This window comes from Ctenopharyngodon idella, chromosome 1 (assembly GCF_019924925.1).
Source record: "Ctenopharyngodon idella isolate HZGC_01 chromosome 1, HZGC01, whole genome shotgun sequence".
Taxonomy (NCBI): domain Eukaryota; kingdom Metazoa; phylum Chordata; class Actinopteri; order Cypriniformes; family Xenocyprididae; genus Ctenopharyngodon; species Ctenopharyngodon idella.
This window is the reverse complement of record NC_067220.1, coordinates 9,207,385-9,218,813: the sequence shown is the minus strand read 5'-3', so window position 1 is coordinate 9,218,813 and position 11,429 is coordinate 9,207,385. Positions and strand designations below refer to the sequence as shown.

The 11,429-nt window shown below is 39.6% G+C and overlaps 1 protein-coding gene across 1 annotated transcript; it reads left to right on the top strand.

Moving 5' to 3' along the window:
* Positions 1–3,579: 3,579 nt before the first annotated feature.
* Positions 3,580–9,126, top strand: LOC127512785 (SLIT and NTRK-like protein 1). The gene has a single exon (XM_051894094.1). The coding sequence runs from the start codon at positions 4,804–4,806 to the stop codon at positions 6,889–6,891; it is 2,088 nt and encodes a 695-aa protein (XP_051750054.1). The 5' UTR covers positions 3,580–4,803; the 3' UTR covers positions 6,892–9,126.
* The last annotated feature ends 2,303 nt before the right edge of the window (positions 9,127–11,429 follow it).

Genomic DNA, 11,429 nt, shown 5'->3' with positions numbered 1-11,429 from the left:
ATCCTTAGGCCCCGCCTACACATCACGTCACGTCAAACGCAAACAGAACCCATTATAATCACTGATGCTGTCTACACTGGATAGAGTATACAGATGCGCATTCACATTCTGATGCACATATTATGTGTGTGTGTTTGTGTGTGTGTTGTGTGTGTGTGTGTGTGTGTGTGTGTGTGTGTGTGTGTGTGTATATCCAGTGTAGACAGCATCAGTGATTATAATGGGTTCTGTTTGCGTTTGACGTGATGTGATGTTCACATCCAGTGATGGCAAATATTAGCGACTGAATGCCAGTGGGCGGGGCCTAAGGTGCGATGATGTATAACCATCAGTATCGTGCTCTGGAGGCAGTCATATGCAAATGTATTTGCTCATGTCACGTCACAGATCCCACAATATTGAAACAACATTTTTGGAGCTTTCAGAACATTTTAAGTGCTGAAACTTGCAGGATGTTTTAATGGTACAAAGACCTCTTATATATGTCAAAAAATCAAGGCAATTTTGATTTCTCATGACCCCTTTAATGTCATAATTATGACTTTTTATCTCATAAGTATGATTTGCTTACTCTGAATGCTTTTCTATTCAACTAATGTGGGGAAAAAATGACCACAAATGATCAAAAAGCATCATATAATATTGAATATTTAGTTTGCTTTTTTTCCTTATTTTCGGAGCTTGAAAGCATCTATCCTCATTCATTTTCATTCAAAAAAGAGCAACATGAATTATATTTAACCTTCTGTGTTCCATGGAAGAAATAGAATCATATATTGGTAAATCACTTTTAAAATGTGTATGAGGCCATTATGATCCTTAATTATGTGGGAACTTTAAGTACAGCCAGTGTTTATATCACAGAATTCATCTTTTTCTTTAAAATGTTTTTCATAGTGTCATTCAGAGCATTTCAGCCATTATTTATAAAGAGTTCCACAACGTGGCTGCTTGACATTGGGAACGTATGTCGCACATATTATTTATCCTTGTTCAAACATAAACCTGAAAACAAGGTGAAATATGACTCAACCGACCATAATGCCTCTTCCAATTTCACAAAGCGGTACTGGTACTGTAGTATGTCTGAAACTCTATTTGTTGCTGATATTAAACAGAATGAGGGAGACTGAAACTCTGAAGTAGAGTAAAGTAAAGAGAAAAAGAAGGAACTTTTATTTACACAGCACTGGGTTTGGCTCCCTTTCAAACTAAGTGTTCCTACAGCATCCTCTCCTTTCCAAACAATGAACATATTTCTTTGTTCTGGCTACACAGAAGTGAACTACACAACAGTTCTTCCCAAATTTGTGGGCCAGTGTCAAAACTTATGATGGGGAAGACAGCAGCGTCTAGACTATTAGGCCAAAGGGAGTTGGAGATGGTCGTGTCTGAACCGCTAGCATTGTTTTGACCTGTGCACATCCACACTATATTGACATAAGATCAACAACAAGCAGCAAGCCAGGCTGCCATACTGCACTTCTATATGTGGAGAAGGCAAGATTTATGACAGCTGCTTCTATGTACACATGCTATGGAGATGCATGTGTGTGCATGAGTGGGGGGAAAAAGGGGTTGTTGACTAAATTACAACTGAACACAGTACTGTATTGGAGTTACATACATCTAGCATTCACTTGAGCATGAAATGATTCTTTTTCATTTAAAATGGCATGCAATATTCCTGCATGGCCAATTTGTGTTTAAATTGCTCAATAACAGAAGATGAAATTTGATGACACAATATCCATAGTAATCCATAATATCTCACAGTGCATACTGTGTGACATATATCTATTTAAAGTCCCCCTAGTCAATATTTTTATCCCTTAAACTCATCTTTGATCACCAAAATGACACATTTAAACTTTTTTTTTCCTGTAGAAAAAAAATATCTTCATGCCTTAAAATAGCTTGAATGTAACTCTACACCCTTGCCTCATTTAGTATATGCGGATCAATGAACATGCAAATTAGCTCCGCCTCCACTCACACCAGCTCAGAGATCCACTCAGTCAACTTATTGAGGTAAACGCTGCACAAAAGTATCGCTCTTTACAACATCGGACACTTAACGGTAATTAATATTATTATCCTTTTGCTTAACTATGTTATCAAACAGCTAATAATGTGTTGCTAATGTTACACAAACCATGTTCCCCTTTGCCATGTCAGAGTCAGACAGCTGCCTTCTAACAATCAAACATCAATCAAACAATCAATCCTTACAGACGCTTTGAACAACTTGGTGGAGACAGGCATATCGTTCATCATAACATTGTAATACATCATACGCCAGCCATATTGCTAAATGTACAAGATTTTTCATATCAACAGAAAAATATACCGGGATAACCTGGCTTCTCTCGAGACTCCCCTGCTAGTTTGCTGTTAATGATATGCTAAAGCCTGCCCACACTTTGACGTGATTGGTTACAAGGTAGTTTGTGACGTCACAGTCACCAGCGATTTCAGGAGAAAATACTCAGCAATGGTGTTGACTTATGAATTTGTACATGATTTGTCTTAAAGCATATTAAAAAACACCACATAGACAACATTAAAAACTTTTTTGCTCACTTTAATCACTTTAATTTAGATTTAGATAGTCAAAAATACAGTTAAAAAAACAGTAATATTGTGAAATATTATTACAAATTAAAAAGTTTTCTTTTTGAAAATATTTTAAAATGCAGTTTATTTCTGTGATCAAAGTTGTATTTTCAGCATCATAACTCCAGTGTTCAGTGTCACATCCTTTAGAAATCATTCTAATATGCTAATTTGCTGCTCATGTTAATTAGTGAATGTTTATAGTATTATTTTAGTCTCATTAAGTAATTGTGTGTGGATAAAACTGTAGTGAATTAGGTTGGTATATTAACATTGTATAATTTAATGGCATACAGTGATGAACTACACTCACCCAAAGCATGCTTGTCATTGCATTTTTATTTAAAAAAAAAAAAAAAAACGCCTTACATTTTGACATGTAAATATGACTTATATTTAATGTAAAAATAACAAAGATATTTTCTTCCTTCCATTCATTTAATAGTTCATGCATCAGCGGGTTAACTTTTTATTCTATCTCTCTCCATATAATCTATTTGCAGTTACTCATTATGAATGATTCGCTTTTAAGGAGCTCATTTGATTGATACCCAGTTCTAAAAATAGTTGCATTTAATTAATAATATTGCTTATTGCAAACCCTTTACATGCATCATCTCTCACCTTTAAATGCAGAATAGTGATTTACTGATCGATTGCGTTGGAGGCAGGCACACCTCAGATATGAAGCAGTTTTCATACAGTACTGTTAAGATGCCAGAGACGGAATCGTGATGCTGTAGCGTTTTGAGTCAGAAAGGCTTGTACTCTCATGTATTTGCCAGTGAAGTGTTTGCAAATTATTATAAAATCCCCATCAATCACATACAGACTAGCAGACACACACGAACCCGTTATCTGCTTGTTTTACAAACCAGATATTTTAAGAAAGGGTTTTTTTTTTTTTTTTTTTTTTTTTTTTTTTGTGATGTCAGAGACACGCTATAAATTTAATATATGCATTGAGTTTCAATAAATCCACACTTGTTTTAATAGTCAAAGATTTGATGCGTCGATCCTCTGCCTGCATAAAAAAAAAAAAAAGCCAGGAAAAAAAAAAAAAACAATGCAGGCTGATGTAAAAGGGAATACCCAGTGTTCCTGTTGAAATGCACTTATTTTCCAAATCGCATGTCTTAAGAGCTGTGACGTAGCTTATGTGCGCATAGTTCCTATAGTCTTGACGCAGTGTTTGTTGTGACAGTAATAGAAGAAGCTCAGCGCACCGGCTGCACTGTTGCATGCACGTCGAGTAGTTAATTATTTTACCGCATTCAACTGCAGTTCCCCCTCCACACACACACTCTCACACACTCACAGCGGAAAAAAAAGAAACAACGTTCACGCGAACAACACCTGTGCTTTGTGGAATACTTGAGCTTTTCTTTTTCTTTTTCCTATCTAAAACGGGAATATCGTCTGTGAGGACTCTGGAAATGCTGTGTGCTTTAAAGACATTTGGATGGGGGAAACGGAGTGGCTCTACGAAAGCTGTCGGCGTTGTTAGAGAGGAGAAACCCATCCTGGAATGAGACCAATCTAAACCCTTCGACGGCGATTTTTGTGGACATTTCCAACACTTGCCCTGTATGTGGACTGTTTTTTCCCCCCCGCGCGAGCGAGCGAGCGAGCGAGCAAGCAAGCATTCCCTCATCCGATGGATTTTTGCCTTTGCAGCTCAGCAGAGGGTGTTAGATCTGCCAGTGAACACCGGGCTGAAAAGTCCAGAATCTCTCAGCAACCGTCTTTGTGATGCAAAAGCGTTGAACGAAGCCGCCGGAGTCCGAGGAAGGATGCTAAAGATGTAAGAATCTCGGATTAATCTTACAGCGATGTATTGAGATGTGCGCGGTGTGATTTCAGCACCACGGGAGAAAGAACAGCTCCCGCGCCGTGGATATGTGAGAAATGCACAAGGTCAGTGATTTGCGAGCCCGAAAAGCCAAATAATTGAGTTGAAGATGTCATTCTGTAGGCTTTAATATTGTTTTGATGGCATGCGATGGGGAGGTGATGAAAAAGAGGCTTCTTGCTGTCGATTTTTCTCAATCTGGACATAGCGAGCTGAGCATGGATATAATCACAGAGTGTCCCCTGCTTTTTTAGACTGGAGATATATCTCATTTCTCGCCCTCTTGCTGATTGTATTCATGTCTTGATGTCGGGGATGATTGTGTCATATTGAAAATGCTGCTTTGGATTGTGTTGCTGAAGGCGGCTCTTTGTGTAGCTATCGGGAATGTTACAAGGGACGTCTGTAAGGAGCAGATCTGCTCCTGCAATGCAATAGAAGGCGATTTGCACATTGACTGTGAGAAAAGGAGCCTCACAAACCTGCACCATTTGACAGGTCCGAGCTCCCAGTTTTATCACCTCCTGCTTCACGGGAATTCTTTATCCAGACTGTTCCCCAACGAGTTTGCTAACTTTTACAATGCCGTGAGCTTGCATTTGGAGAACAATGGCTTGCACGACATCGTGCCGGGCGCTTTCCTAGGACTGCAGCTTGTGAAACGGCTGCACATTAATAACAACAAGATCAGGTCTTTCAAAAAGAGTACGTTTCTCGGTTTAGACGACCTGGAGTACCTTCAAGCCGACTTCAACCTTCTGAGGGACATTGACCCATCTGTGTTCAGGGACCTGAGTAAGCTCGAAGTTTTAATCTTAAACGACAACCTTATTAGCGCTCTTCCCATCAACGTGTTTCAGAACGTGCCCATCACGCACCTCGATCTGAGGGGGAACCGAATAAAAACGTTGCCTTACGAAGGGATTCTAGAGCAGATACCTGGCATCGTGGAGGTTTTACTGGAGGACAACCCATGGGATTGCAACTGCGACCTGGTTTCCCTAAAGGAATGGCTAGAGAACATCCCGCAGAACGCGCTCATTGGAAGGGTCATTTGTGAGGCGCCCACTCGGCTGCAAGGGAATGACCTGAATGAAACGGCCGAGACCGAGCTGTGCCCTTCAAAGAGCGGCATGGATTCCAGCCTGGTGGCGCCTCCCACCCAGGACGAGACCCCCAATCGCGGCCCCCATCCTACGCCCTATAAAACGAGCGGGGTGACCGAGTCCCATAGCGCCAGGGGAGGGCATAACAAGGGGCCTCCTAAAGCCAGGGAGAATTGGCAGTTGAAAATGAAGCCCACGGCCATGGCGACTGGTGCAATTGAAAGGGAGCCGCCGGCTAATTCGACCTGCCCTCAGTCTTGTAGTTGTAAGCTTATAGGAACTAGACAAGGGCTTGGGGTTAACTGCGAGGGCAGGAAGATAGAAAGTGTGGCTAATCTCAAACCCAAACCCCTGACCGCGCACGAGTTAAATCTGCGCGACAACAACATTCACACTGTCAGAAGGAACCAGCTCAGAGGCTATCATAGCTTGAATTTGCTTGATTTGGGGGGGAATAACATAAAAATGATCGAAAACGGCACTTTTCATAATCTGACCGAGTTGAGGTGGCTCTACATGGACAAGAACTACTTGGATAATTTAATGGCGGAGATGTTCGTTGGCCTTCAGAACCTGGAGTATCTCAGTTTGGAATATAATGACATCCAGCTCATAATGCCGGGCACCTTCAGTCCGATGCCCAACTTGAGGGTGCTCTTCCTCAACAACAACCTGCTCAAAGCTCTACCCGTGGATGCGTTCTTGGGGGTTTCTTTGTCTAAAATAAGCTTGCATAACAATTATTTCACATATCTTCCCGTGCCAGGTGTCCTAGACCAACTCAACTCCATTATCCAGATCGATTTACATGGGAACCCCTGGGATTGCTCGTGCAACATCGTCCCATTCAAACAGTGGACAGACAAACTCGGGGCGGACGTCATTGTGAGCGATCTCAAGTGTGAGTCCCCCGAGGAGTTCTGGAAGAGGGATTTCCGGCGAATCAGGAATGATCTGATGTGCCCTCAGCTGTACGAGAAGATCTCCCCCACCTCCTTGTCCAAAAACAGCACTTTCCCAGTAGACACGGGGACGAGGCCCAACTCCTACCTGGAGCCCAGCAGAGTGTCGATATCGGTGCTCGTGCCCGGCCTGCTGCTGGTTTTCGTGACGTCTGCCTTCACCGTGGTGGGAATGCTGGTCTTTATCCTGCGCAATCGAAAGAGATCGAAACGGAGAGACGGCAACTCTTCTGCGTCAGAAATCAATTCTTTACAGACAGTTTGCGACTCGTCCTACTGGCACAGTGGAGCTTATCATGCAGACGGGCCACACAGAGGCTACGACTGTGGTGCCCACTCTCTCTCCGACAAATGATGCTCACAGAGACACGAGCGAGCAAAAGGACGTACTGCGTTTCGTATGTTGGAGGGCGACACACAAACATTAGACCTCTGACTCACCTCTGTGGAAAAAAATAGCCTATTTTTTGTTGCTTCGGTTGAGTATAGCGTCCATGAAACACTGCAATGGGGCCCCCACTGTTATATATGTACAGAGCCTCTCTCTCTTTCTCTCTCCTCCCAGCTCAGACTGCAAACACGCTCAAAAGAGGACGTGGGAACGGTGCACGAACGCATGAATGTAATGTAAATAACGGACTGTAACATATCTGCATGATTCGCATGGTCTCAACACACACTGGGAACCATTACCATAGTATCAAGGAAGCCAACGCGACCCTTCTTTCGTGTTATCAATATACATATATATATATAAATATAAAACTATATATGACTATATTAAAAGTGCCATTTCTTCTATTTTTTGTCAGTTAGAATTTGTATTTGCTGTTTGATTTCTCTTTCTCAAAGGCGGACAGGTCGAAAGGTGGAAATAACGAGTTGTAAATGCATGTACTTTCCGTTTTATCAGTTGATTGTTGATTGGTTGATATGGGGATTATTTATACTTTTATTTTGTGCAGATTTCTCATGTATCTGCCCAGTCATCTCCTTTATGAATGTAAAAATGTGTTTATCTTATAGTGTGCCAACTGTTGACATGTTTGGGATGCGGATAAGCATGACCGATTCAAGTCACTGACATGCTTATGCTGCGAAAATTCAATGTAGCTCCAGTGGTTCGTGATCTTGTGTGTCGATGGATACAGTGTGAGGGTAGAAGGACGCAAGGGGAGGATTTTTTTTTTTTTTTTCTTCGTTTTGAAGACTAATGTTTAAAGGGGGTTTCAGTATGTGCAGATTTGGATCCGTCTACAGAGTGCACATAGACTAAGATGCCTTTATTTTTTATTTATTATTGTTATTATTATTATTATTCTTTTTAGGGGATGAAGTATTCCTTCACAAAAGCCTATTATTCACTGTAAGTATTGTGAGCTTTTGTAAAGCCATCTATTTTGTCCAAATACGAGAAAGGAATATTCCGCCGTTTGCTACTTGGATACGTCCTATAAGTGGATGAAAAGGTGTAAATATATAGGAGAAGCAGACCAGAGGCATGTCTGTGCATTTGACTGATGTCATCACAGCAGCCGTAGATGGAATAGCCGCCTCTAGATGTCGCTGTTGCCTCTCAAGCGTATGAAACCATGCTGGGAGCTGAAGTTCACCGGTATGTGTAGGCGAACCAGCATTCACATTATCAACATAACTATAGGCCTAAGTGTGTCACTGTGATGGCTAATACTCAGAGAGAAGGGCGGGATCAGATTCAGTAGTGAAGAACACGAGTTGAACGCTGTTTCCAAAATGCCATTTTTACAAACAAGATGTAGAGCGCAGTGCCATGCATCTTACTGCTATAGCATTTAAATGTCACTGCTGATGTTTTTGAGGTTGAGTTTGTATCACTGTAATGATTTTACAACAAAACAACATGAATAAAGAACAGTTAAAAAGCTAAAATAAGGTAACCAGCCGTCCATTTTCATAGTTCGAATACCATCTTTGTAGCTTACCCTTTTTTTCCCCTTCATGTTAAAGCTCTTGTGTTAGTTTTTTGAATATTACAATAAGAAACAAAAGAAATGTCCGTCCGGCAGCCGAGTGTGGAAAATATTGGCACTGGGAGATGCTTTTCTCTCTTACCTGTCAATTTGATTTAGGTTGCACAAAACAAAGTCAGTTGAATTGCAGTCCAGCAGGATGTCCCAGTGGGGTTCCTGTCATATTGCAATGGTTTTACTCTAATGTAGATTCAGAGCTTTCAGAGAGATGTGTGTTGTGACTCTCGCTGCACATACGCACATATTAAAAAAAAACCAAACAAAAAAAACAAAACAAAAACATACAATCTCCCTCCCTACCAACCTGAAATTGAAGGGTGACCCTTCTGATCTATTATTTCTGTTATACTGGTTCTGGCTGTCCATCAAGGCATCTCCTTCTTCTTCTTCTTCTTCTTCTTCTCTATGTCATGGTAATTATTTGTCGCTCCACTGTGAAAGACTGTACCACATTCTGGCTTATCTATTATTTGGTGCATTTTCCCAAGAGTTTGTCTCAGAGTTACATTTCTATGCTTTGCTACATTTGATCTGCTTCTATTTTGTTAAATAAAATGTGGTGGAGGTTGAGTGAAGTTACAGTGGGTATATTTTTTGTTTGTTTGTTTGTTTATGAATGTAAGGTTTACATACTTGTGGTGTAATGCAATTCTCAGTATTATACAGTGCAATGCATTATGGCGAATATAACGATCACTGGTTGACACGGTTTATATGAAGCGTTAATGCTTTACAGGCTTTTAAAAACGAAAGGTGCTTTATGGTGTTATCAAATTAACATGCTCACACAGATATTGAATGGATTCTGCTCTCAAAAGGTCAGGTGGGTCATTCCTGTTATGTAGTATGTCCAAAACGAATGTTTATGATGTAATTTAGGAAATGTTTCTATAAAATTGTTCACTAGGCTAGACTAGAAAAATTTTGTGTTGCTCAAACAGTGTGAGATAGTGCTATCACAATGCCAAGATCAGGGGTTTAATTTCTGGAGAATGTATGATTTGGTAATGTATACTGTACCATTAATGCATTAATGCAATGTAAGTTGCTTTGCATAAAGGCATCTGCTAAATGCATATATATATATATATATATATATATATATATATATATAGTTGGTTTAACTTAAAAACATACATATACATAGTATACATGGTTGCCTTAAAATTTTGAGTTCATTGAAATTGAAAATTTGAGTTAATACAATGAAGGCGATTGGTTTCATCAACAGAAACTCAAAATATTAATTATCTAAGTTCATTTGACAAAAGACAAATGTTGACTAGACTAAATTTTAGAATAAAATATGTAATTTAATAAAACAAAATGGAATGATTGAGACAAGCCAGAAAAAAAAAAAAAATCACAGAATTCATCAAATCTATTTCTACTTACTGATGATTGTGTTGTTGTTGTTGTTGTTGTTGTTAACAGATTACAACAGACTAATGGAAGATAATATTGAGGACATAGGTCAAATCAGTCAACTGATTATCAATGAAATCGATATTCCCAAGAAAACATGCTTTATTGGCAACATTTTGATTAGAGAGTGATCAAAATAAAGAAGCACCTGGAATACATTTTAAATAAACAGCCAAATTTTGATGTTAGAAATTGGTGCAGCAATCCGAGACATGCCAAAAAGAACATCTGCTCAAACCACAGTAATGAAATGGTGTAAAATTCATTGACTTAATTGAGATAAAAGAAAACTAACATGACTTTCATCTTTTAAAACTGTTAATTTTAATATTTTATGCAATATATTGAGATACATTTAATGGGGACATGAAAATGTACTGCATAAGAGGAATGACCCACGTGAGTTAAACCCTGGTGAAATTGAAGGTATTTCAATAAGGATTATTTAAAGTCTGTGGGTGTTAAAATATAAGAAGCATAAGTGTTGTGCATGTGAACATTCAAACTGGCGTTTGTTAGAGTGTTGCAGTGTTGTTTTGCATATTTGTTTGATGTGAAATTTAGGTCATACTCTTAAGGCAACATTTTCATCATCTCTGTTTGGAAAAAGACTTGCAGAAACAAACCTAAAAGGGAAGATGTTCAAAGTCATTTTAAAGTTATGTTTAGTATATGTGATGCAATGCTGATTTTTCTGGGTTCAAACTGTAGATCACTGTTATGAAGCGAATCAGATCTAAAGGGATTTTCCTGGTTAAATACATGTTATGCATAACACATTTGTGCGTTTGTTTGCTTGTTTTTACAAGCCGAGTCGAAATTACTGTGGTAATGCGATAGATGCTGTCAATAAAACTTAACATGCATTTAACCCAGAATATCTTCAAAACAATTAGACACTAAAAGCTTTAAAGCTGCAACCAAAAAATCTTCCTCTTCTTAATTATGATATCTGATCATTCCGGACTGCAGAGATCTGATTGTCAGTATGCAAATTTCCGCAGCTGTATCCACATCTGCACCCGGATTCTTGCGAATTCTCTGAAATACTGTAATCTTGCCAAGAATTACTTGGATAAAGATATCCACCCTGGTATGATCCTCAGCCCTGGTTGAATGTGTTCTCTGCCAAGCTGGTTAATCAACACTAGTCCTCCTTGTTCTCTCGAGGGATGGCAGTTGGCTCAACAACGTCAGTCTCTGTGGTTTCACGATTTTCCCATCTTAACAAATTACGTCCCATCACCTCCTGTAAGAACATGAACTCCTGATTCCCTCGTGTTACCCATAATTTCCTTTCAGTGAAGGCCTCTCCTCATATATCCTTTAACAGGATTTGTGTCTGTGTTCCACTCTCATACTCTTTGTTCAACGGCAAGGGAACTTTATAGCCCTCTTCCTTCACCTGGGAAGAAATAATTGGTGCGCAGTGTGGTGAATAAATGTGTTAAATCAAAGA